The sequence below is a fragment of the Dermochelys coriacea genome, chromosome 2 (genome assembly GCF_009764565.3).
Source record: "Dermochelys coriacea isolate rDerCor1 chromosome 2, rDerCor1.pri.v4, whole genome shotgun sequence".
Taxonomy (NCBI): Eukaryota; Metazoa; Chordata; order Testudines; family Dermochelyidae; genus Dermochelys; species Dermochelys coriacea.
This window is the reverse complement of record NC_050069.1, coordinates 256529540-256557394: the sequence shown is the minus strand read 5'-3', so window position 1 is coordinate 256557394 and position 27855 is coordinate 256529540. Positions and strand designations below refer to the sequence as shown.

The 27855-nt window shown below is 42.8% G+C and overlaps 1 protein-coding gene and 1 long non-coding RNA gene across 7 annotated transcripts in view; one reads left to right on the top strand and one right to left on the bottom strand.

Moving 5' to 3' along the window:
• LOC119851345 overlaps positions 1–27855 on the top strand; it is a 68068-nt gene that overhangs the window by 21257 nt on the left and 18956 nt on the right. For 4 of the 6 annotated variants that reach the window (XR_006279495.1, XR_006279493.1, XR_006279496.1 and 1 more), the window contains exons 7-8: positions 1275–1358; positions 6149–7172. This is a non-coding gene — a long non-coding RNA (uncharacterized LOC119851345). Of the gene's footprint in view, positions 1–1274; positions 1359–6148; positions 7173–27855 lie in introns of those variants that run through there. The other 2 variants (XR_006279498.1, XR_006279494.1) reach the window with 2 other exon arrangements.
• The window catches only part of PRKAG2 (protein kinase AMP-activated non-catalytic subunit gamma 2), a 428376-nt gene continuing 401697 nt past the window's right edge, over positions 1177–27855 (bottom strand). Inside the window, 9 exon segments of the mRNA XM_038389209.2 lie at positions 1177–2692; positions 3161–3251; positions 8616–8717; positions 8719–8748; positions 8750–8764; positions 11772–11809; positions 12221–12386; positions 19877–20003; positions 21975–22029. Coding sequence (XP_038245137.1) covers positions 2658–2692; positions 3161–3251; positions 8616–8717; positions 8719–8748; positions 8750–8764; positions 11772–11809; positions 12221–12386; positions 19877–20003; positions 21975–22029 — 659 coding nt within the window. The 3' untranslated portion in view covers positions 1177–2657.

Sequence of the window (27855 nt, the reverse complement as noted above, 5' to 3'; positions counted from 1 at the left end):
AGCTGTTCAATTATTTCGATGTAGATAACTCAAATTCAAACACTTTACCAAATACAGTACTAGGTCATACATATTATTTACAGCATACAAAGGTAAGACTTGATGTGTCTTAAAATAGATAATGCTGTATTGGGAACAGTACATATGGGAATAGTACAGCTGTCCTACACCACCTGTATTTGTGATAAATATTTCCCAGTGGTATATAGTCCTTTTATTAGAGGGTCCTAAACATATATGTGTGCTCAACAATGCCCAAATAAAAAGTGGGAGAAAAGGAAAAGGTACTGTTCTAGACTCTAGGACCCAATCAGCAAACACTAACTTTAAGCACACACTTGGTGCTTTGCTGAATAAGAAGCGAAAATCTCAGCCTCCTTTTGTGGGTCTCTCACTCCTTTATGAATTTAGAGCATTTTGTTTTAACTGTCTATGCAATAATTCAGATAATTCTTTTTCTTAAAGACTTAGACCGGATTGTGATTCTCCCTCTGACAGGAGGGAGTTCAGCCAAATATAATCTAATTCTCAAGTGACCTAAACTTCTGCTTTAATCAGTATCTCTACCACATCAATTGAATAGAATTTTCATCCCTTCTTCGGCACAACAGTGGGCTTAGAATACACACACCAATGTAACAGACAGTGTTGAACACATACATTATACAAGTGCTCTCTAAAAAAGGGACAAATGTGGAGGCCTTAACTTAAAAGAAGTTGCAAAGAAAAAAAATTCTGCCACACGCCACAGGAGAAAAAAAACCAAGAGCCACTCCATTCAGTTTTATTTTTCTCTCTCCACAAATTATTCCCAGAGCTTGGACAATGCTATTATGATAGAGATGATGAACTCTATATGCTGAAGTTATTGTTAAGCCAAAGCAGCCATTTAAACTTCAGCACCATTAAAACTATATGGGAAAAGAGTCAATTTTTATCTAGTCAGAAAGGAAAAGTTTTTAGAGAAGACCCTTTATAAAACTTTTCACAGGGGATAAGCAAGGGAGAGAAAAAAATAGTAAACAATTTTTTTGACAGTGTATACGTGAATGTGTTCAGATTTTATATTGAAAAAAAAAAGTCTGGGTGCTATTAGAAAAAGGAGTTGTCAACGGTAGACCCAATGTTTACGGTTATAGAAAGCAGTTTTGCCGACAGGTTTTTTGTTTAATATATAACAAGTAATTAACGTAGTTTTCAGTTTCATTTAAACATTTCCCATCCTGTGTTTGGAATTAGAGAGTGACAAATCAATCATTTTCATTTTCTCCCAGATAGGACATGGAGAAACACCCCATAAATGAAAGACTGAATGGGCATTCAGTTTTTCTAGTGTAAGGTGTTATTCAGTAACCCAAGTAAAGACATTTGCTTTTAAAGTAAGTGTCCTTTAATGTACAATTAGCCTGTAAAGAGGGAAGGGAGATAAGGGTGAGTCAATGTCTACGTTACAAAAGATAAAATCTCCAGGTGGGAAAAAGGATGTAAGAAGCATGTAAAATCTGTACATGCAAAGATACTTGGCATTTTCAAAACTGCTATGAAAAAATGATATAGTAAGATTTCTTTAATTTATTCTATCTGCAGAAGAAAGTCTACAATTATATAGTGTGATTTCTAAGCTTTATGGTGCATTTACATTAGCAAAAACCTTTCCTCACTCTTTGCATCTGTATGAAAACTCTCTATCCATTATAATTTACAAAAAATTGTATCTGCATCTTACAACATGATTTAACATTTTAGTACACAGGAAAATATATAGCTCTCTGGCACTCAGTCTTCTCCTCGGTACCTATCTATTACAGTACAGAATAACATTTTTCAACACGTGCTTTTGAAAACCTTAGACTGAAGTAATGTGTGGGCTCATTCTAGAAGCCACGGCTTCTGCAGCCTCCCAAGTGTTTAAAAAATGAGAAAAATCTGCCCCTTTTTTTTGTATAACAATCAACAGTTATTAATGGACATGGTGAAATTTTAGCTATCCACCAAAAATGTGTAAAAAATTGCCATGAAAGTAAAAATAAATAAAGCTGTTTTTAAATCAGTCTTGTTTTACATATCAGTTCAGAATGCAATATTAAAAACACGAAACTGTCATTAAAGTTTTAAAGTAATCTACTGATATTCAAATTACAACTTTTATGACAAATCTAATGAGAACTGAAACTGATTTGGTTTTAGGTTTAAAAACTTTCACATTCAAATACAGTGTCTTGTTTAGCACAATACTTCCTCTGACAGTGATGGGCAACTGATGACATATTGCTGTATTTGACATAAGGCACTATGATATGAATATGCCATACACTTGCCTTATGTCAGACGTCTGTTGCTGATCAGTGACTTCTGTCAAATACGAATGAAACAATTTCAGACTACAGTGCATTTTAATGACGGACACAGTCTTTCAGCAAACATTTTGAAGACATTTTGAAATGCAAGCCTACATTTTTTAACATATAAGCTTTTTTGTCATGCTGTTTTTTTGCGACACCACTGGGGGAAAATACAGACATTACCCATCACTAAGTTTCAATACACATTCTCATAAACCGTTCTTCTTGTTTCTATTGCAGTCAGTGTTCTTGAGGCAAACTTGACCCAGAAACTTCATTCAAGTTCTCCTAGAAGCTTTATACATTCACAGCAGTTCACTCAGTTTCACTCTCCTTTTGTCTGGCACCTGTCCATAGAAAAAAAATCCAGACTTTTCAAAAACGGGTACTGTCCTATAGAGAATTCTTTCCCAGGTGTCTGGCTGTTGGAGCTTGCTGAAATGCAATGCTCAGGGTCTAACTGATTGCCATATCTGGGGGCAGGAAGGAATCCCACCCCGATCCCCCAGTCAGACTGACAGAGACCCTGCAGCATGGAGCACAGGGTTACTTGCAGTTTTAAACTAGTGTAATGGTAGATTTTGTGTAATTTCAAGGCTTTAAATCACGATTTGAGGACTTCAATCGCTCAGCCAAAGGTTATGTACAGGAGTGGGTGGGCAAGATTCCATGGCCTGCAATGCGTAGGTCAGACTGGAGGCTCTTGATGGTTCTTTTGGACCTTAAAGTCTATAATAGACATTAGCAACAAATCAAGCAGACTAAGAACAGCATGCTGAAGTTTTATGGAAAGAGGTCAGAAGGCAGCATCTATACTGCTGGCGTGAGCACCAATGCTTGTAGAATGTCAGAGAGGGAGATGATACCCACAATGCTATCTGCTTCATTCACTACTACCAGACGATGAACCTGCAAGCAGGGAAAATACATTTTATTGGATAGGAATTTTATTTTTCTGATTTATAAATAATGGCAACAGTGAAACAAGAGTCCTAAAATAAAGTGCTGTAAGGTGGGCAAATTTCCAGAATTAGAGGAAAGAAATTGTTCAGGTCATCAGTTTCTTGACTAACATTTTAATATGGTGGTATCACAACATGCTTAAGCTGCTACTTAAAGGAGCACACAGTTGTAATATTTGTGTGATATTGCAGCAAAAGGGACCCCGTCAAGCGATATCAATCCAGAAATAAAATTTATTTTTTTACAAAACCTAAGCCTTTAAAACTTAGCATAGCTCTATTCTGAAAAGCAACTCTGAAGTGCCATTGCGAGTTTCAAATTTTTGAGTCAACTTCTGAATACAATGGATATGAATTAGAGTACAATGATAAGAACTTGACTTTAAAGAGATTTTTCCAACTGCTAGCCCCTGCCAACTCAACGTGGCATCTTATATTCACAAGCTGCGTCCTTGCATGTGCACCATCATCAGGAAGAGGAGATTGTGTGTGCCAAATTCTGCAGTCAGATTTATTCAAACTCATCGTATTCAGTTGTTTTCAGTGACACTTCTCTGTAATGGGATTGGACAGGTCAGATTGAGGGCCAAATCTGGTTCTAAAATTGGAACCTGAATAACAATTCTGCTAATTTTGCATGAAGCCTGTGCAGATTTCATGTCATACTCCAGGTAGCACTGCAGAGATAACACAGCTATGAGAGTTAAGTAGCAAAGATGGGTTGCTAGACCAAGTAGATACAACTCTGAATATCCAGAGATTTGTGAATAGCAAAGTGATATTTCTACAGTCACTTTTCAGAGTAGAATTTTAAGACCAACAGAAATGTTTCACATTTCATATATAATTTAGCAGAAACAGAGATTTCATCAAAAAATATTCACCTTCCGAGTTTATAATCTAAACATTGCATTCATCAGGACTAGAAAAATGAACCTAATGAGAAACAAAGTGAAGCTAACCAATCTAGTTTTGTTACAAGTTGAGAGCAATATTATTACTTGTTGTATAAATAGTGAAAAGTTGGTTTAACAATTTCAGTTTGAATAATCTAATTTAACTGCAACATATAGTGACAAACTTCAAGAGTAAGAGTTGATCATCTACTTGAGTATAAAATGTAGATATCTAACACCTGAATACTCTTGATCATTTATTTTAAGGTTCAACATTTAACCATTTCTTCTTTTTTACTATCAATGAAAATCAGTTTTCTGTAAGACATCACTTTTTTTCATGGGAAAGATGTCCAAATGAGTAAAAATGTAAATAGTGAGATTACTGCTTCCAGCACAGTAGTTCAATGAGAACCGGAATTATTCTCTCTCAAAGATGAGATTAGGGCTGACAGATATAAGCGATAAGGGCAAAAAACAGAATTGCAATCTTAATAACTTTCCTATTTCTTTTATTAACACCTTGGAACCCCCTTAGTGCTAGGCAATCAAATTTCTCAAATGCTAGTAAGTGAAAAGAAGAAACCTCATCACCCTCACCAAGGGGATAACAGCATGAAAGCAGCATCTCTGATTTGATTAAAGTAATGGTACGTTAATTTAGGACTGAGGTTAACTACATACCAGTCAGGATACCTTAGAGCTCCTCTTCTCTTGTATTTGAACAGTCATACCCACCTGATACAAATGGGGAACACAGGAAAGAAATAGAAAGAAAAGGGGGAAAATTCTGTTTTATATTTTTTTCTTCTAATGAAATTGTGCTGGTGATACTTTAGACACGGATATTAGTTTTCTGTATATTACGCACATTTAATCACTTGGTCATCTTTCTCACATTGTGTTGTGAGTTCCATTAAGAAAAATTATTACTATATCAATTAAACACTTAATACCAGTATGATTAAGCATTCTTGTTTAGCAACCAAAAAGTTCAATTTAGTACCACACCTGAAATTTTTATAGTAAAAATAACCGTTTTATACACAAGACACAAACTAATCCCCCCAGCCAATGGGCAGCTTCTAACATCACTGGGGAACAGGGCCAGATTTCTAGAATATTTGTGGGCCTCTACATAAAGCTGACTCACTGAGAAATATTTTATATTTGTGTATTTATAGTGTATCCATTTATATAGAAAAATTTCATTCGTTATACAATGCACACAAAAATACATACAGTTTTTCCTATTAGATGTTAAGTGAATGTTTGAAGTTGTGTGAATTGAACTATACTGCAGCTATCAAGTGGCAAGTCTCAAGAAGCAGGTTCCTCTTGTAAAAGTGATTTTCCTTCTCAGTGAGCTGTCACCTGGTAAAACAAAGGTTAATGAGGAAGGGTCAGGCAGGCAGGCCAAGATGGGCCACATCCTCATGTGACATGCTGTCCAAATCACTCTTTGTATTTTTGCCCTAATGGTTGAGTTATTTTTTTTGAAGTGTTCTTTGGGGGATGCAGACATTCCATAAAGCTTGTGAGCAAAAGTAAGTCCATTGAGGAACACAGTGTAATCCTTACAGACTGAGGGAGAATAAGTATGGCCTTACCAGGCTCAGCTTGCACCCCCAAGGGAAGGAATCTTTTTTGAAACTGTTGTAATGGATTTAAAACCTCTAAAGATATTAATAGAAAGTTAGACATATGGGTCATTCTAGACACACTGTAGTACAAACTGCAAGCTTTAGTGGGCACAGAAAAAGCCAGAGGATATGGAACTGTCTGTTGATACAGTTCTAATGGAATATTGAGGAATAGTACTGACAATCTTGGGAATTAGCTAAAATTTAATAAATGTAAGTTTGGGATCCCTGAAGATGCAAAATCTTGGATGCAGAAACTGAAATATATTTTAAATAACTCTTGATGACTGCAATGGGCTTGATAGGTGGACACCTCTCTCTTGCTCCCTCATATGAAGTCTGTTGACACTGGGAAGGAAGACAGAGGATAACAGCACCCAAACATTGGTAGATACACCTACAGGTGAAACTGATTGAGACTTCATAATGTCTGCTTCTCTGGTCAGTCAAGTAACATCACATAGCAGAATCAGTAGGAACCAAATGTATATCATAACTAAACATGATCAGGGATGCATGATGCAGTAATGTTAACGTTATATATTGTCATTTGAATTTACACATATCTTTATGCTTTTCGCATGCTTGAACTCTTATTTTTGTTTAAGTTTGCCTCATTGTAAATGCGTCTCATAAACAGGGGTGCTGGAAACCTATGTGAAGAGTTTTCCTGCTTAAAAGATATCCTGGCAGATTTTTTGAATCTTGGGTGTTTTCCACAGCATTTAAAGATTTCATTTAGAAAGCTAAGTTTGTAGTTCTCCTCTCTTTGTAAAGATAACCTTTTAAAAACAAACAAAAAAAAAAGCGGTGCTATCTTCATCTTCCCGAGTTTAGAGACATACTGAAATAGCTGTAAAATGTATACTGCTCCATTCTTCTCAATGTAGTGGTTATTCTGCAGTTTATAAGCAATTTAAAAGTCATTCTTAACTCTTTCACTTATGCTTGTCATATCACCTGGACAGTGAATTAATCTGAAAGGACATTCCACAAAAGTTTTAAAAGATGCCAATAATATTCTATATTTCTTCCCCAGCCAGTCAGCAAAGGGTGACCAATTCCCCAGTTTACCAGCAGTCTTAATTTCTGGGGGTACCCTAATCTGCCAACAGATTATACTGAAACATTGGTTAAAACCCAATTACAGTATGATCACTAGCCATCTGGTCAGCCAGCTTCTCCACAACTTTTAGTTCCTAATACCGCCAGTACCTCCCACACTCTGTATCTTCGAGTCACAGATTCCAAGGTCAGAAGGGCCCACTGGGATCATCTCTAGACTGATCTCTGATTAACACAGGCCATAGAACTTCCTCAAAATTCTAGAGCAGATCTTTTAGAAAAACATCCAATCTCGATTTTAAACTGCGAGTGATGGAGAATCCACCACAACCCCCAGTAAAGTGTCCCAGCAGTGGTCGCACCAGAGCCAGGATACAGGGATAAATGACCTCTCTTCCTACTTGAGATTCACATTTATGCATCCCAGGATCACATAAGCTATTCTGGCCACAACACTGCACTGGGAGCTCTTATTCAGATGATATCCACTATGACCCCCAAATGTTTACAGAGGTCCCCCATCCTATAAGTCTGGCCTACATTCTTTGTTCCTAGATGTACACATTTAGCCATATAAAATGCATATGCTTACTTGTGCCCAGCTTATCAAGCAATCCAGATCACTATGTCTGTGACCTGTTCTCTTCATTATTTACCCACTCCTCCAAATCTGTGTTATCAGTAAATTTAATTAGCGATTATTTTGTTTTCTTCCAGGTCATTGATAAAATGCTAGACAGCATGGGGCCAAGAACCGATCCCCATAAGACCCCACTAAAAACACCTAGTCAATAATTCCCTGTTTACAATTACATTTTGAGACTAATCAGCCTGTTTTAAAATCCATTTAATGTATACCATATTAATTTTGTATTATTTAGTTTCTTAATCAAAATGTCATGTGGTACCAAATCAAATGCCTTACAGAAATCTGACCATATTACATCAACACTATTATCTTTATCAACCAAGCTAGAAATCTCATGGGAAAAAAAAAAAACATCAAGTTTGGGTGACAGGATTTATTTTCCATAAACCATGTTGATTGGCATTAATTATATACCCTCCTTTAATTGACTATATTATTCAGCTTTAATTATTATTATTATAATATAATATATACACATATATAATTATCTTACAGTTGCACAAAAAAGTATGCCATCTTTGCACAGGCCCCCATCCACTCTAATCATGGTTTTGATTCTGAGGGTACTTCTGAAAAATATGCCATGCATCCTCAAACATAGCTTATCAGCTGAAAAGCATTAGGCATCCCATAGTGCAGTTTGCAGGACCGTGCATTTGTTGCCAAGTAGTTCCAAAGCAGCATTTCTCTTGAATAACATTCTTTTGAAAGATTCTTCCATTGTCCACTGATATCAAGTAGAAAACATAGTAGTGGGGCTAAGTGGAGAGACAAGCTACAAAAAATATCTTGCAATTCCCCCATCACCTGCCAAGTCCTCAACGAAGTCATACTGATTTCACCAAGATCACCTGCAATGATCAGTGCCCCCATTGATAAACCTAGTAAATCAACACTTTGATATCTACACATGCTAATGTAAGAAGCAACATTTGCAGTGAAACCATCAAAGTACTTTGTGTTATTTTATTGGACTTTGATGAAATGAGCTTATGCACTATTTGGTACCCTTGTTGTCTTATTGCTTTAAAACACTAAAGTGAACAAAGTAATCTCACCTCAGCCTTCACTATTCTATCAACAATGGTCTCCAGTGTTTCCAGCTTACTGCACTTCACAACACCTTCAAAATACTGAGAACGGTGCTGGAGGGCTTGCGTTTACTTGGATATCTAGATTATTATAGGTTTTTTTCAGCAGCAAGGTTCTGAAAAATAAATTAGAGGAATCATTAGTCTTCACAAGAGGCAAGGAGGTATTTGTCATTAAACTATCAATGCAAATATCAAGTTACATTTCTGGTGTAAATTGATGGCTATTCCACTGCATATATTAAGCAAAGTATATCAGAGTCCTTCAGCTGTATAAACACAGCCAAGTACATCGGGGCCAGGATTATACAAGTTTATTCTGAAACCATTTGGAAGTTAGAGGAAAAGGCAATCATGAGCACATCTCTCCACAATAAGGTGCTTACCTTTGTGATCAGGGTTGCTCTTGTCAAGAAAAAAATACTGATTATTCTTGATGGTCTAATTTACAATCAGTCTAGATGAAAGGAAAGCCACTGGTTGGAGAGATGATCAAAAGATGTCCTAATTTAGCTCCCACAGTAGAGCCGTCAGCCAGTACAAGTAAGCCATTTGCACCCGGAGGTTTGGTTTTGGGTCCAGGTGTACGTTTCCCCAATGAACAGGTTTGTGGTGGCCTTGTGGTCAGAATTGTGCTTTTTGTTGTAGCTTCTTTAAGTCATAGATTTTTCTTAAGTTTTCTCTCTAAGGAATTAACTTGGACTCAGACCTCTTCTTTTTCAAAACACTGTTGTGAAAGGTATGAGACATATGGATGGAAGTCCTACTTGTCCTGCCTCAGTGGTTGAAGAGGTTGAACAATCCTCTAAGACCAAGACTGAATCAAATGTTTTAAGGAGGTATTATAACTAGAGATTTACAAGGCCTGGGAGGATGAAAAAACTCTTGCTTCTACACAGCACCCTATAGTCACCCTGAAAGGACAGAAGAATGTTTTCCACAAGGGTGAAAATGGAAAGCACAGAAGACTAGAAGAGATAAGCAGGTGTTTGGGAACCCTGACTCTAAAAAGCATTATGTACAGATAAGTGTTGGTAAAGGCACTGTAAAGCTATTTCACATTTGGGATACTTCTCCCTTAGTACTGATTTCAATGCAGAATTACAGACATCAGGATTTTCCACTGGCATGCTTGTGGCAAGAGCTATTAAATCACTCTTGATGCATCTGAAGAAGTGGGGTTTTTTACCCACAAAAGCTATGCCCAATAAATCTGTTAGTCTTCAAGGTGCACGGAGTCCTCGTGTTTTTGTGGATACAGATTAACATGGCTACCCCGCTGATACGAGATCACTCGTGTGTCTATAATCCAGCAACCAGAAGGCCCCATTAGATGGAAGGCTCTGCTAGGTCACACTGGCACATACAGATAAGATGAATATAGAAATTTGGGCTTTTCTTTTCTTGACGATTCCAGCTATTTAGATTGTCTGCTGGCCAGGCAGGTTGGCAGCATGGGCTAGACTAAACTGTTACGCTACTGGAGAAGCCATGGTGAAAAACATCAGCCTGAACAAGGCTCAGATACACACTGGGCAGGAAGGATTTAGCAACACTAGCTCCTCAGGCTCACATAAAAAGGACAGGGCACATGGTTGTCTACTCCTGAGGGAATTCTGCACCAAAAATAGAAAAGTTCTACAGACAATATTTGAAAATTCTGTAAATGTTATTGCAATAAATAATGTTGAGACTCCAGCATGCCAGTGGGGAGCACAGGCCACTGGCTACATGGAGATGGGAGATGATCCTGCAGCCCCCCGGTGCTCCCAGGGACAGGAACTCAGTGGTGAGCTACACCCAATACTGACAGAGTGCAAAGCCTGGCCTGCCCCAGAAACACCCTGGGGCCCTGTCTTTCTGTGCCAGGCGCACCAGGTATGGACAGGCAGGGTCAGCCCCGCAGGATCCAAGTGTGGAGGGGCTTAGTGTGGGGAATCCATATGTGGGGTGAGGGTTGTGTGTGGGGGAAGCTCAGTGTGGGATCTGGTGCACACGGGTTCTGGGTGCAGGGGCAATATGACTCTCCAGGTCCAGGTGAAGATAATTGGTGCTCAACAGGAGGGTGTCTCAGTGCGGGGGTGGGTCTGGATGTGGGGGCTCAGCAGGGTGGTCTGGGTGCATGTGGATGGGGCTCAGCAGGTGGGGGTTTGATGGGCCTGCTTAATAGGGGAACCCCAGCTGCTTCTGCCAAGAGAGGATGCCACATGTCGGGCTCCTGCTTCCCCCCAATTCCCTTATCTTCCCCACCCCATTCCTCCTTCCCCACTGCCTCTTCTGCACTCCCTTCTCCCCACTGCTCTACACCTCATCCCTCCTAGGTTCCCTGCCCCTATCCATCTCCCCTCACTCCCACATCTTCCTCCCCCTGTCCTACAACACCCATTCCGTTCCTTCCACCCCACCTCGCTCTTCCCCATTGCAGGCACTCACTGTTGTACAGAAAACAGGAAGGCTCCCAGCACACAAAAGGGGAGCATGACTGGCACTAAGACCCAGGAAGCAGCATCCAGCTGCAGGGTCAGCAACAGCCAGCCTAGTGGCACCCTCCATCAGCTGGGCAGCTCTGCGCTCGCAGAAATGGGAGGGCAGTGCCCCCAGCACACCTTGCCTCTGTTTGTGGGTGTAATATGCCCCCAACTATGCCCATGACAGTCCCCAGCTCCCCATTCCCTGCACAGCTTCCGTTTGCATCCCCATCATTTTCTTTGGGAAAGCAAAGAAATCTGCAGGGAAACATGAATTCTGTGCAGAATTCCCCCAGGTGTAAAAATCCAGTCATATGAAACTCGCAATAACCAGTAAGAGGAAATCCTCAGTCAAACTCTCTGAAAGAGTTAGGCTCTGGTGCAGCAGTAGTCAAGACTAGGATGGCTGAAGGGGGGGAAGAAGCCTATATGTTCTCCATTGTGGTGCATGAGTAATGTAGACCACCAGATGCACATGTATAAGAAACACTAATAAGCCAGAAAAAAATACTGTGAAAGTGAAATAAAGTGGTGTTTTAGCCAGTTTATCAAATTAAAAGTTAAGGAATAAGTAATAGCTGAAGCAAACAACTGAAGGACTGCAATTTCAAAAGATACACTTTAAAACATTTTACAAAAATTAAAAGATACTTACTATTACATCAAATTTGGAATAAATATCTACAACTTTTCCTAAAAATGCAAAAAAAAAAAAAAAAAGTTAGTAAGCTCTTTTAAAAACAAAGAAAAAAGTTAATTTCCTTGTATCCTAGTTTCATTAATTACCTTATAATTACCAGGAAAAAAATTCAGATCAAGAACGAAAAAAAACTTTTGACATGTTACAGTGAACATTTGGCTAACTGAACAATAATGTGATATAATGAGATCTTCTAGGCCTGTTAACCTAGATTTTCATTTGTTTATTTCTTGTATCTCAAATTATATTCTATCCCCTCCTCACGCTTGTTGTTTGATGAGCAAGTGGCAGGATGGTAAAGACAGATTTAGGGCTGGTTTCAGCACAGGTAATTGTACAAATAATTCAAAATTAAACATGCTATCACTCCCCTTTACTATATTCTTGTACAGCTTAATACACACCTGACTCATCCACAACTGGTAATGCAGATATCCTTCTGTCTACGAATATGTTCAAGGCTTTAATAATAGGAGTGTCTGGATGTATGAAGGCAATGTTGTGATAAGTTCCTATCCCAAGTTCATCCAGGTTCTTCTTCATAAAGGCAGGCTTTGGCATTTCTGACACCTAGGAGAATTAAAAATACATTCATGTACAAATCATGGTGGTTTCTCCATCACTGACAATTTAAAAATCAAGATTAGGTGTTTTTCTAAAAGATATACTCTAGGAATTTTGGGTACATTCTGTGCCCTGTGTTATACAGGAGCTCAGACTAGATGATCAGAAGAGTCCCTTCTGGGCTAGAAATTTATGGGTTTACAATGCAGTTTTCTTCAAGTGCTTGCACATGTCCATTGCAATGTAGGTGTGTGCATGCCCGGAGAACAGCTGCCAGAATTTTTCTGTTAGTGGATTTGTCACCTCAGCTCTGATGCCCCCTGGTGCTGCACTCATAGTGCTGGTAGAAAGGCCCTGCTGATGCTGTGCCCCCTCAGTTCTTTGTTACTGCCCATGACGGTTGCTGGAACTGCTCTGGTTGCTTCGGTAAACTTCACAATGGTTTTTGGTATTTTCTAGTGTAAATAGTTAATCCTTTTTTTTGTAGCTAGTTGTAGTCCCCATCCCCCCTCCCCCCCAAGTTACATTAGTGCTGGGCTCTTCCCCGATCAGTCAGAGAAGTTCGTCCATCTCCAGGGGCCATGGCATGCCTTGGCTTCAAGGCTAGTGCTTCCTGTGGCAAGTCGATGCCCTTGAGCAACCCGCACTCAAGCTGTCTCAAGTGCCTTGGGAGAGGCTCAGAGAAGATCCACTTCCAAATCTGTAAGGACGTCAAATCTTGCACCAAAAAGGATTGGGAAGTGAGAGCTGAAGGGCCTTCTCCTGGAGGCAGCTCTGAGACCTGCTTCAGAACTGAGTTGCTCGGACTCGGTGCCAAGTACCCTCGCTGTCGGTGCAGAGCATTCCTAATGCCTAAGAAGAAAAACAAGAAGCATCCAGAGAGAGGTCAATCCCAGCACTAAAGTCAGTCAGACATGGGGACTGGGACAGGATGAGATCTGTGTTGGGACATTTCTTCCAACCGTGACACCAGCAACTCCGCACCATGCAGGTTCCACTGACTTTAGAGGTATCTAAGGCAGGCACATGGCTCCAGTATGTTTATGTGCCATCCATTCTTGAAGTGTTCGCAGCAGCCAGAGACTCCTTTCATTGCCAGTGCCTCTATCTTGGCGATGCTGAAATTGGTGTTGCTAGTGCCATTGAGTGCAGGGAACCATCTTCTCCGCCACCGCCTGGCTCCAGGAATATTTTCAAGGGCAAACCCTCCTTCCTGGCCTCATCACAGGCTTCACCACTGTCCACCACCATCTCTGGCACCAACAGGGTTCTGCATCACCCCTGGTTGTCTCACACAGGACTCATTGTCGTTGTCAGAAGTGGGGTCATACTCATCTCCGCCTCACAGTCACCCATGCTACCTCCCTGAGAAACTCCTACTCCACTAGGCCCAAATGCAGGGGTGACACTGACTGCAGGCAATGGCTCTTCTGGAATCAGTGGGGGTTCCCCCCGGCCCCCAAGGTTCTTTCTAAAGGTGCCTCCTATTCGGTGGTCTCTGAGAACAGAGCACCACCGGTACCTCGCCAGGAGACTCACCGATCTGGAATCCGATACCAAACTTCAAGAGGAGTTGCCATGGGTCCCAGGCAAAACAGAAGGAGGGGGGTGAGGCCCGCCACCAGTGCTGGCTTCCTCTTCCTCCTCCCAGATGAGGCTAAAGTGACAGCTGGCATGTTTCCTCCCCAATCTGGCCACGAGGCTCACCAGGACTTAAAGTGGGTGGCCTCAAAACTGCCACTCACTGAGGCTTTCATGGACTCAGTCAAGGTGCTATGGCAGACCCCAATTCCCTTCCTCCCATGGCAAGGTGTACAGAGTGGAAGTATTTCATGCCAACCAAGGGTTAAGAGTTCTTATACTCATACCCACCTCGGGATCCCTGGTAGTTTCAGCTGCTATGAAGAGATCACAAAGGGCAGTTGGGAGCAATGCCTAAAGCAAAGGACCCCAAAGAACTACACTTATTTGGCAGAAAGGTTATACTACAGAAGAGCTGCAACTTTACATAGCAAACCAGCAGGCACAACTGGGCTGCTAAGACTTTAATATGTGGTATGCATGCAAAAGTTTTAAAGATTTTCTCCCTCAAGGAAGCCAGACAGGAGTTCTTCTGATCAATGAAGGAAAAACAGTATCAAAGGGCCTCCTTACAGGCAGTTCTGGACATGGCTGACTCTGCAGCTAGATCCATGGCCTTAGCTGTAACCATGCACAGGAGCTCATAGTTACAGTCATCTGGATTTCCTGGGGAAGTTCAGCAAACCCTCCAGGATCTCCCCTTTGAAGGGTCCTCACTCTTCTTGGAGCAACTGATAGCTCCATGGGCTTAAGGATACCAGGGCAATCTGAAGTTCCTGGGGTTGTATACCCCAGCGGCTTCTAGGAAACATTACAGGACCCAACAGGCTGGCTGGTACCTTGCCCGGCCAGCCAAGCAGGAAACACAGAGGAGAAAGAACGGGATTTAGGCATAGACCTCCGCCAGATTTCACCTTGGGTCCCATGAAAGCCACCACCAGGAACTTGGGGAACTTGAAGCACTCCTTTTGATAGAATGCTCGAGGTCAACATCCCAGTTCCCATGGTATCGGATCCAGTTACCCCTCGTTTTGGACTGCCCCATCGCATTTCCTCAGAGCCTGGGCCCGCCACCCCTTTGGACCGCTGAGTGCTGAGCATGATAGAAGTGAGATACACCCTCCAGTTTGTGTCTAACTCACCTCCCTCCCCGTCCCTCTTCAGGGACCCATCTCATGAACAACTATTGGTACAAAAAGTCCAGTCCCTCCTTTGATGGGAGCTGTAGAAGAGATTCCACAAAACTTGAGAGGAAAGGGGTTCTACTGTTATTTCCTATTCCAAAAAGCCAAGGGTGGTCTCCAGACCTATTATAGGCCTGCACTGTCTCAACCACTACCTTAAGAACTTCATGTTCTGGATAGTCTCTCTGGCTTCCATCATTCCCTCTCTGGATCTGGGAGATTGGGATTCTGCCCTCGATTTAAAAGATATATACTTTACATATCAGTTTTCTGAGGCCATAGAAGGTTCCTCAGATTCATCGTAAACCAGGTACATTACAAGTTCGCGATGCTTCCATTTGGGCCTGTCAGCGGCTCCATGTGTCTTCACCAAATGCATGACAGTGATAGCTGTCTTCCTGAGGAAAGGGAGTACATGTCTTCCGTATCTAGATGACTGACTTGTCAAAGGTCAGTCCAGGGCTCAGGTGGAATCAAACATCCACCTCATCCACATCATCCTTCCAGGCCCTAGGTCTGCTAATAAATACAGAAAAGTCCACCCTCATCCCCCTACAGAGGATAGAGTTCATCAGGGTGTTCTCGACTCATTCAGGCCAGAGCTTTGCTTCGGGAGACTGGTGACACAACCCTGATAAGGTCCGTCAAAGCCCATCTTGTTACAACAGTGCAGAGCTGTTGGAATCTCTTGGGCCACAAAGCATCGTGCAACACGCCAAGCTGTGTCTCAGATCTCTTCAAGCATGGCTGGCCATGGTGTACTTGCTTGTCCATCACCTACTAGATTCTATTCTCACCGTACCTTCTCAAATCCTTGTCTCCATGAGTGGTGGCTGGACCATCACGTGGTCTGTGTGGGTGTACCCTTTTCGCAATCCAACTTTCGATGTCATTGGTCTCAGACACGTCGTCACTGGGCTGGGGAACCCAACTGAGATCCCCTCAGGATTCACACCTCTGGTTCCCAAAAGAACTCTCTCCATATCAACATCAGAGAACTTAGGGCAGTCCACCTAGCCTGCTCACATTGCGAGCAAGGTAGTTTTGGTTGTCCACAGACAACACGACAGCCATGTTCTACATCAACAGACAAGGAGCTGCATGCTCTTCCCCCTCTGTGTCAGGAAGCAATTCATCTGTGGAGTTCTGCATAGTGCATTCAATCCATCTTGAGTCTTCCTCACCTCCTGGAAGCACAGAACCCAGCTGGTGGATCACCTAAGCAGATGTTTCTCCACTCACTACGAATGGTCCCTCCAGTTGGATATCACGAGGGTCATTTTCCCGGATACACCTGTTCACTTCCCGGATCAAGAGGGAAATGCCACCAATTCGCTCCTTGCAAGGCCCACAGCCTGGGTTCTCTCACAGACACTTTCTTGCTACTGTGGACAGACCACCGATACCTTTCCTCCTATTTCTGCTAGTGCACAAGAGTCTTATGAAGGCCAAGCGGAACCGGGACCTGGTCTTCTCACAGCATCAGCATGGGTCAGGCAACGCTGGTTTGCCACCTTGTCAGGCCTCTCAGTAAAGGCCCACTCTTGCTTCCTTTGTATCCGTATCTGATCTTCCAGACCACAGTCGGCTGCTTCATCCAACACCTCAGCTCCTTCCCATCTGATGGCCTGGAAGCTCCACAACTGAATCCGGAGGAGCAGGCATGCCCAGAGCAGGTCCGTAAGTCCTACTAGGCTGTAGGAAGCCCTCCACCAGGATGACTTATGTTGCAAAATGGAAGCGATTCTGCATCTGGTCTTTCCAGCATGGAGTTCTGCCCTTGCATTCCTCTTTGTAGCTTATTTTGAGTACCTATTACATCTGAAACAACAAGTTTGGCTATTTCTATGGTCAAGGGTCCACCTCGCAGTGATTTTGGCCTTCCATTCCCCCCAGTTGACAACTGGTCCACTTTTCTCTCATGAGATGGTTATCAGTTTCCTTAAAGGCTGGACAGGTTGTACCCGCAGGTTAGGGATCCTATTCCTCCCTAGAACCTAAATCTCATCTTATCAAGGCTTATGGGTCCCGTTTGAGCACTGGCAACGTACTTGTTAGTTCACCTCTCCTAGAAAGTGGCCTTTTTAGTTGCCATCACCTCGGCCAGATGGGTTTTGGAGATTTGTGCCCTCATGTCACAACCCCTGTATATGATTTTCTTTAAGGAGAAGGTGCAGCTGCATCTGCACCCGGCTTTCCTCCTGAAATGCTTTCACAGTTTCACCGCAGTTAAACAATCTTTCTATGGTGTTCTTCCCAAAACCGCATTTGAACATGAGCAACGTCTACACTCTCTAGAGGTTAGATGGACCATGGAGTTCTATGTACAAAGGACCAAGCTGTTCTGTAGATCTGCTCAACTATTCATAGTGGTAGAAGAGAAGATGAAAAGTCTCCCTATCTCCGCTCAGAGAATTTCATCCTGGATCATATCATGTATTCGCACAGGTTATGAGCAGGCGGGTGTTCTGCTTCAGCCAACCTGATTGCTCATTCCACAAGATCACAGGCCTCTGGCTGCTTTCCTAGCACAACTCACTATTTGGACATCTGCAGGGTGGCAACCTGGTCATTCATGACACATTCTTGACTCCCTCTGCCAGGGGTTCTCAAACTTCATTGCACCGCGCCCCCCCTCTGAAAAAAAATTACTACACAACCCCAGGAGGCGGGACTGAAGCCTAAGCCCACCCAATCATGTGCCACCCCGGGGGGGGAGGGGGGGAGACAAAGCCAAGGCCCCACTGCCCGGGGTGGGGGACAAAGCCAAAGCCCAAGGACTTCAGCCCCAGGCAGGGGACCTGTAATCTCAGTTCCACTACCCAAGGCTGAAGCCCCCAGGCTTCAGCTCCAGACTGTGGAGCTCAGGCTTTGACCCCAGCAAGTCTCAGCCAGCCCTGGTGACCCCATTAAAACAGGGTCACTACCCCCTTTGGGGTCCCGACCCACAGTTTGAGAACTGCTGCACTATGCCATCACCCAGCAGGCCAGAACCAATGCTAGCTTTGGCCAAGCAATGTTGCAGTCAGCATGTTCATGAATTCTGAGCCCACCTCCTATACAACTGCTTGGGAGTCACCTACATTGGAATGGACATGTACAAGCACTCGAAGAAAAAACAGTTACTAACCTTTCTGTAACTGGTGTTCTTCAAGATGCGTTACACGTGTCCATTCCAAGACCTGCCTCCCTTCCTCTTGTCTGAGTCAGCCAATAAATAAAGAACTGAGGGGGCATAGGGTCGGCAGGGCCCTTTATATTGGTGCTCTGTGCATGGCACCAGAGCTAACCTGACAGATAACACGAGGGGAAAAAATTCTGGCAACTGTACTCGGGGTGTGCACACACCTACATTGGAATGGACATGTGCAACACACCTCGAAAAACAGTTATAGATCAGGTTAGGAACTGTTCATCATATAGATGTCTTATCGGCTAACGTGACCCCCCATATAATTGAATTTACTGAAACAGTTAGCATTCAATGCTTTATCTACAGAGTTCAAATCATTATCATAGAGTTTCATGGCAATCTAATCGTTATGTTGAGAGTTAAGCTAAAAACAGTTCAAGACTCTAGAACCTAATTTTAATCAAAGAGGGTGCAGAATTAAGATTAGAAATGAATTTTTCGTTCTGACGCTTGTATATTTCATCTAATCGTACATAATGATGACACATTATATGCATTTGACTCTAAGCTGCATCTTCCCCTTTTTCAGTTCACTGAAAAACAACAACAAAAAAAAGGCCAGGAACAAAAAAGACAAAAGCGTAATCATCTGCACTGTGTACCTTACTTCAAACCTGCTTTTCCCATCCTTACTCACCACCTAGTCTGGTGCTCAGAACATTAAGAATGCCACACTGGGTCAGACCAAACGTCCATCTAGCCCAGTACCCTATCTTCCGACAGCAGCCAATGCCAGGGCGGTCAGAGGGAATGATAGAACAGGTAATCAAGTGATCCATCCTGTTGCCCATTCCCAGCTTCTGGCAAACAGAGGCTAGGGGACACCATCCCTGCCTATCCTGGCTAACAGTCACTGATGATCCTCCATGAATTTATCTAATTCTTTTTTGTACCTGTTATAGTCTTGGTCTTCACAACATCCTCTGGCAAGGAGTTCCACAGGTTGACTGTGTGTGTGTGTGTGTGTGTGTGTGTGTGTGTGTGTGTGTGAGAATACTTCCTTCTGTTTGTTTTAAACATGCTGCCTATTAATTTCATTTGGTTGCCCCTAGTTTTTGTGTTATCTAAGCTTTCTAAATTCTATAAGGGCTTCTCTGAACACAGTATGATCTACAGTCATCCTCTCTTGCTTCATTCTCATCACCATGACAGAAGCTGCAAGAATAACCTAAGACAATTCCAGTCTCTCTTTGTTGGGGAAAAAGCACCTAAACAGAATAGTGAGCTGAACTGGACATTTTTTGCAGTACTGTTGTTGGAGAGAAACAGCAAAATATAATATAGGGCAGTCTGTGTCAGCTACCAGCTTTTTCTAAATATTGGGTGGGGGGGAGACGAGAGGGGGAGACAAAATTTTTGATCCTTTCTTCTAGCATATCTTTTCTACAGTCAAGAAAAGATGCAAGCCACTTACACACAAAAATGTTCAAATTAAAGTGTTTAATCAAGAAAAGTTTCCAAGTGAAGGGTTTATATTATTAATAGTAATAGGCTTCTATTTAAATTAGTTAGTCAAAGTACCATTTTAAACTACTTACAAAAAGCTGGAGGAACTTGAGGATTCTTTTATGGGTAAGTATATAAAGTGCATTCCCACTGACAGGATCAATAACTGGCAATCTGTGGATTTTGTTTTTGATCAATGAATACACAGCATCAACAAGGCTGAGGAAAAATAATTAAATCTGTTAGTGCAATTCTGACCATGAAATTCCAAACGTACTTTGACATCATAAGAGCATCACAAAGAATATACAAGACCAATAATTATCTACCTAATTTTCACATAGATCCTAGAGAATTGCAGAACTTACCGCATAGCAAAAGATATCAGCAAGTTTACTTTCACTATTGTTGAAGACCAACCACATGCACACAGATATACGTCCATATTTTAATAAACCCTTGGTATCAATAAACATTGAGGGACAGTGAACCATTATAACAGAGAGGTTAGTAGAAGCAACATTCTCCACAATTTAAGTTTTTTCATTAGGACAATACTCACTTCAAAAATAAAAGACAGTCAATTAATAGCACCGAAAACGACATGCCCTCTATTCAAAGAGAAACACACAGAGTGACAGTGCACAGTTATTCCAACTCTCTTGCATTGGATGTATCTCATCCTCAGTTGAAAGGATCACATCACGGGGAAGAGTGTTCACTTTCACTGTACACTCTTTAAACTTTGGTTCTTTGAGACATCCAGCAATACCAATTATAAATGATTATTATTGTCAATGTCTTTCAGGATATGTACACTTGTCCACAAGAATGGAGTCAAAATCACCATCTGATTAAACATATGCCACTGAGAGATGATTGGGGGTGGGAAAAATGTTAGGAGGGCAATAACCTCTGATTGAATTTGAACTAGTGACCAAGCGATGAGAGGCTGTATGACATCAACAATTCCTTGAACATAAGAACGGCCATACTGGGTAAGACCAAAGGTCCATTCAGTCCAGTATCCTGTCTTCTGATAGTGGCCAATGCCAAGTGTCCCAGTGGGAATTATCGGAACAGGTAATCATCAAGTGATCCATCCTGTCACCCATTCCCAGCTTCTGGCAAACAGAGGCTAGGGACAGCATCCCTGCCCATCCTGGCTAATAGCCGTTGATGGACCTATCATCCATGAACTTATCTAGCTCTTTTTTGTACCTGTTATAGTCGAGCCATCTAGTCTTAGTCTATGTCTATAACTATAGCCAGATCAACACTCCAGTGATCAGTGCACTGGGTATCGATTTAGCAGTCTAGCCAAATTGACTGCCGATCGCTTTCCGGTCGACCTCCATACTCCACCCCAAATGGGAAGTGTAAGTAAGTCTATGGGAGAGTGTCTCCCGTCAACCCAGTGCGGTGTAGACACCGTAGTAAGTTGACCTAAGGTACATCGACTCCAGCTATGTTATTCACATAGATGGAGTAGTATAACTTAGGTCGCCTTACTGCGGTAGTTGTAGACAATAGCCTTATCTTCTTGAAAGCACATTAGGAATAGAAATTGTTAGTCTGACTGCAAGAAAAATAACTGGATTACCAACTGTAATCATTTGAGACAAGACATTACTCATTTTTAATACAAGATTAACCTTGAAATACTGACATTTTCCAGACTGTTGGAACAAATGCTTAGGACATAGCTCCAAAAAGTTAGTATTTTGATTAACATTCTTGCATCAGTAGCATGCATTTGTTAGAGTAACACTTCTAGACATATTATTTTCCTTGTAATGTAATTAGGATTCGTGGAGTTATGTATGCAAGAATCATCTTCCCTATAGTATTTGCTTTTTCAGCTCAGATATGTATACAAGTTAAAATGCAGTCATGTCATTGGCCCCATCCCCTGCTTGACAAGTGCATTGAAGGGAATTAAGCAAAGGGTTTGTGGAAAGCTTGGAAGTTTGCTGTTACGCTACAAGATATCCTATTGGACTCAACACTGATTTTTTGGAGAGCTCTTCCTTTGAGTCACTTAAATAAAAACATGCAGAGTCTTTCCATTCTTCGTTATCTTACTCTAGTTCACAAACTCAAATCCTGCTTCTCTTTAACATAGATAACGAAATTCCTAGTACTAATTCCATGATCAGCACAATTTAGAAGCAAGCCACAGAAACTTACCTTGCATCCGGGGAGATGTTCACTAAAGGCTTAAAAGTTTCTTGTAAATAAAGCTCTGTATTAAAAAAAAACATTTTTTAAAAGTAAGTGTTTTAGCTACAAGGAAGTGGACAGTTACTATAATGTGTATAACTCAACTCCCCACTACAAAATGAAATGGATAAGAAGTACAAAGGCTCACAATGAGACAAACATCTAGAATTTTTTTTTAAGTTAAATAATGTGAAGGGGTACTTTTGACAGTGAGCCCTCTACACTGAAGTTTAAACGGATAATCAGCAAAGGGATCTAAGAAATTATTTGAACAAGAATTAAAGTAATGCAAAGAAGAGTACCACCACTAGGTGTCACGATAGCAATACAAAACATCATGAAGAGAAATTCATCCATTAGATGAAGGCTTACAGTAACTGTGGTTCTTAGAAAGAAAAGGAGTACTTGTGGCACCTTAGAGAATAACAATTTATTTGAGCATAAGCTTTCGTGAGCTACAGCTCACTCATCGGATGCATTTGGTGGAAAATACAGTGGGGAGATTTATATACACACACAGAGAACATGAAACAATGGGTTTTATCATACACACTGTAAGGAGAATGATCACTTAAGATGAGCCAACACCAGCAGCAGGGGGGGGGGGAAGGAGGACAACCTTTCATGGTGACAAGCAAGGTAGGCTATTTCCAGCAGTTAACAAGAACATCTGAGGAACAGAGGGGGGTGGGGTGGGGGGGAGAAATACCATGGGGAAATAGTTTTACTTTGTGTAATGACTCATCCATTCCCAGTCTCTATTCAAGCCTAAGTTAATTGTATCCAGTTTGCAAATTAATTCCAATTCAGCAGTCTCTCATTGGAGTCTGTTTTTGAAGCTTTTTTGTTGAAGGATAGCCACTCTTAGGTCTGTGATCGAGTGACCAGAGAGATTGAAGTGTTCTCCAACTGGTTTTTGAATGTTATAATTCTTGACGTCTGATTTGTGTCCATTCATTCTTTTACGTAGAGATTGTACAGTTTCACCAATGTTCATGGCAGAGGGGCATTGCTAGCACATGATGGCATATATCACATTGGTAGATGCGCAGGTGAACGAGTCTCTGATGGTGTGGCTGATGTGATTAGGCCCTATGATGGTATCCCCTGAATAGATATGTGGACAGAGTTGGCAACGGGCTTTGTTGCAAGGATAGGTTCCTGGGTTAGTGGTTCTGTTGTGTGGTGTGTGGTTGCTGGTGAGTATTTGCTTCAGATTGGGGGGCTGTCTGTAAGCAAGGACTGGCCTGTCTCCCAAGATCTGTGAGAGTGATGGGTCTTCCTTCAGGATAGGTTGTAGATCCCTGATGATGCGTTGGAGAGGTTTTAGTTGGGGGTTGAAGGTGATGGCTAGTGGTGTTCTGTTATTTTCTTTGTTGGGCCTGTCCTGTAGTAGGTGACTTCTGGGTACTCTTTCTGGCTCTGTCAATCTGTTTCTCACTTCAGCAGGTGGGTATTGTAGTAAGAATGCTTGATAGAGATCTTGTAGGTGTTTTTCTCTGTCTGAGGGGTTGGAGCAAATGCGGGTTATATCGTAGCAGCTTGGCTGTAGGACAAGGATCGTGTGGTATGATCTGGATGAAAGCTAGAGCATGTAGGTAGGAATAGCGGTCAGTAGGTTTCCAATATAGGTGGTGGTTATGTGACCATCGTTATTAGCCATCGTAGTGTCCAGGAAGTGGATTCTTGTGTGGACTGGCCCAGGCTGCGGTTGATGGTGGGATGGAAATTGTTGAATCATGGTGGAAGTCGTCAAGGGCTTCTTTTCCATGGGTCCAGATGATGAAGTCATCAATTGTAGCTCAAGTAGAGTAGGGGCATTAGGGACGAGAGCTAGGAAGCGTTGTTCTAAAGTCAGCCATAAAAATGTTGGCATACTGTGGGGCCATGCGGTTACCCATCGCAGTGCCGCTGATTTGAAGGTTACGTTGTCCCCAAATGTGAAATAGTTATGGGTGAGGACAAAGTCACAAGTTCAGCCACAGGTTACCGTGACATTATTGCGGATACTGTCCTGACGGCTTGTAGTCCATCTTTGTGTGGGAATGTTGGTGTAGAGGGCTTCTACATCCATAGTGGCTAGGATGGTGTTTTTAGGAAGATCCCAATAGTTTGTAGTTTCTCAGGAAGTCAGTGGTGTCTCGAAGATAGCTGGGAGTGCTGGTACATAGGGCCTGAGGAGGGAGTTCTACATAGCCAGACAATCCTGCTGTCAGGGTGCCAATGCCTGAGATGATGGGGCCGTCCAGGATTTCCAGGTTTTATGGATCTTGGGTAGCAGATAGACTACCCCAGGTCGGGGTTCTAGGGGGTGTGTCTGTTTGTTCTTAGGGGTTTGTTCTTTGTGCTTTTTCAGGGAGTTTCTGAGCAAATGCTGTAGTTTCTTTTGGTAACTCTCAGTGGGATCAGAGGGTAATGGCTTGTAGAAAGTGGTGTTGGAGAGCTCCCTAGTAGCCTCTGTTCATACTCCGACCTATTCATGATGACGACAGCACCTCCTTTGTCAGCCTTTTTGATTATGATGTCAGAGTTGTTTCTGAGGATGTGGATGGCATTGTGTTCTGCACGGCTAAGGTATGGGGCAAGTGATGCTGCTTTTTCCACAATTTCAGCCCGTTGCACGTCGGCGGAAGCACTCTATATAGAGTCCAGTCTGCTGTTTTCGACCTTCAGGAGGAGTCCACCCAGAATCCTTCTTTTTGTAGTGTTGGTAGGAAGGTCTCTGTAGGTTTAATATATGTTCAGAGGTGTGTTGAAAATATTCCTTGAGTCGGAGACGTCGAAAATAGGATTCTAGGTCACCACAGAACTGTATCATGTTCGTGGGGGTGCAAGGGCAAAAGGAGAGGCCCCTGAGATAGGACAGATTCTGCTGGGTTAAGGGTATAGTTGGATAGATTAACAATATTGCTGGGTGGGTTACGGGAACCACTGTTGTGGCCCCTTGTGGCATGTAGTAGTTTAGATAGCTTAGTGTCCTTTTCTTTTGTAGAGAAGCAAAGTGTGTGTTGTAAATGGCTTGTCTGGTTTTTGTAAAGTCCAGCCACGAGGAAGTTTGTGTGGAAGGTTGGTTCTTTATGAGAGTATCCAGTTTTGAGAGTTCATTCTTAATCTTTCCCTGTTGCTGTAGAGGATGTTGATCAGGTGGTTCCGCAGATTCTTTGAGTGTGTGCACAAGCGGTCTTAGGTGGTTCTTAGATGTGCTGTCTAGATATATATTTTCCACTCTTGGTTCACAGATGCCCTATACAATTGAGATCAGAATCTTTTGGCCAGTAGACCTGACCTCACCCAGAAAATCTAAACTAGCTAACTGGTAACAGATCGTAATACCATCTGAGACCAATTTTGATTGCCTTTAAGAGCATTGGCCTGGCTCATCTTTCTGTCTGCAAAGGCAACAAAAAATATAGGTAAGACCCTGGATGACCCTTCTATACAGATAAAATGAGAGTGCCCTCCATACACCTACAGAGTTGAGTCTTGCTTCCCTCAGTTGGAATGTAGTTTAGGGAAGAACATTGATAGGATAAGAGGAAGTTTGAAGCCACTTTGGGGAGAAATTGTGGATTTGAGAACAAGCTGCTTTCCATGATAATCAGCCAGCCAGTATCCATGCTTTGAGATGTAGAGAGAAGCTGGGTCTAGATGCCAGCTGTTTGGGGGGGAGGGGACAGGACACGACACGGACTACATCTGGACTAACTGGCAATGTTAAAAGGAGACAGAATTGAAATCTACGAGGTCTGGGTATCAGAACTGCCTGGGCCAAACTGATGCTATTGGGATCATTACTGCAGACTCTTGTTTTAGATTCTTTAAAACCCTCAGTATCAGAGGATACACATACAGACCTGGGATCCATGAATGAGAATGTGTCTGAGTGTGGTCCCAGGTTCAGACTCCTCGGAGCAACAGGTGGGACATTTCCTGTTTGTGCTTGTGGTAAACAAATCCATGTGTGGGTAACCCCACCTATGAAAGACCGAATTATAAAGAGTCTTACTCATGCTTTTCTGAAAACTGCCTGCTCAAGTGATCTGGCTAGTCCTGGTAGGTGAATAACTATCAGGGTACGTCTACCGTACAAAATTATTTTGAAATTATTCTCTCGAATTTTCGGAAGCTATTTTTATACATCGGTCTTCTGTGTCCCCATTAAAGCACGTGAATTTGGCAGATTGCGTCCACAGTACCAAGGCTAGCATCGAATGTCGGAGCGGCGCACTGTGGGTAGCTATCCCACAATTCCCGCAGCCCATTGGAATTCTGGGTTAAGCTCCTAGTGCATGATGGGGCAGAAACATTCTCGCGGGTGGTTTCTGGGTGAGCTGTCATCAGAAGCTAAGTCAGACAATCATTTCGTGCCTTTTTGGCGTGCAGACGCCATACTGCTTTCAGCAGACGGTGCACCGCTGCTCTCCTGCTACTATGAATCCACCTCTCCAACTCAATTGTGCTCAGCCACCGTGAACTGATCAGCACAGCTTCCGCCGCCAACTCTGCTATTCCGCTATTGTCGCGCTTCCGAGCTTCTCCATGTTGTCTGTCCTGGGCTCCCATCTCCATGAAAGCCACAGAAGACAACCATTTTCTGCCATTGTTCGGCTACCGTGAACCGAACAGCACAGCTTCTGCCACCAACTCTGCTCTCCCGCTATTGCCATGCTTCCGAGCTTCTCCATGTTGTCTGTCCTGGGCTCCCACCTCCGTGAAAGCCACAGAAGACAACCATTTTCCGCTGTTGTTCGGCTACCGTGAACCAAACAGCACAGCTTCTGCTGCGACTCTGCTCTCCTACATTTGTGCCTTTTTTTCAGGATTACCCGTGCAGGTGCCATAGCCATGGAGCCCGATCAGATCTCCGCTGCAGTTTGACTATTGTAAATACTCGCGCCATTATCCAGCAGTATGTGCAGTACCTGTAAAACTGGGTGAGGCAGCGACAACAACCTGATTACTGATGAGGACATGGACACAGACGTTCCTAGAAGCACGGCATGTGGCGATTGGGAGATCATGGTGCTGTTGGGCCAGGTTCATGCTGTGGAATGCCGATTCTGGGCCCGGGAAACAAGCCCAGACTGGTGGGACTACAGTGTTGCAGGTATGGGATGATTTCCAGTGGCTGTGAAACTTTCATATGCGTAGGGCCACTTCATGGAACTTTGTGACTTGCTGTCCCCTGCCCTAAAGCGCAGACACCAAAATGAGGAGCAGCCCTCACAGTGAGAAGCGAGTGGCCATAGTCCTAGGGAAGCTTGTAACGCCCGACAGCTACAGGTCAGTTGGGAATCAGTTGGATGGGAAAATCTACTGTGGGGGCTGCTGTGCTGCAAGTAGCCAATGCAATCAGTGACCAGCTGCTATCAAGGGTATTGACTTTGGGAACGTGCAGACCATTGTGGATGGCTTTAATGCGCTGGGGTTCCCTACCTGCGGCAGGGCAATAAACAGAACGCATATCCCTATCTTAGCCCTGGAACACCGGGGCAGCCAGTACCTAAACCGCAAGGGGTACTTTTCCATGGTGCTGCAAGCACTGGTGGATCACAAGGGATGTTTCACCGACCAACGGGCAAGGTGCAGGATGCTCGCATCTTCAGGAACTCTGGTCTGTTGAACAGCTGCAGGAAGGGACTTGCTTCCCCAACCAGAAAATTACTGTTGGGATGTGTGAAATGCCTATAGTTAGCCTTGGCGACCCAGCCTACTCCTTAATGCCATGGCTTATGAAGCCGTACATAGGCATCCTGGACAGTAGTAAGGAGCAGTTCAACTATGGCTGAGCAAGTGCAGAATGGTGGTAGTATGTGCATTTGGACATTTGAAAGCGTGCTGGCACAGT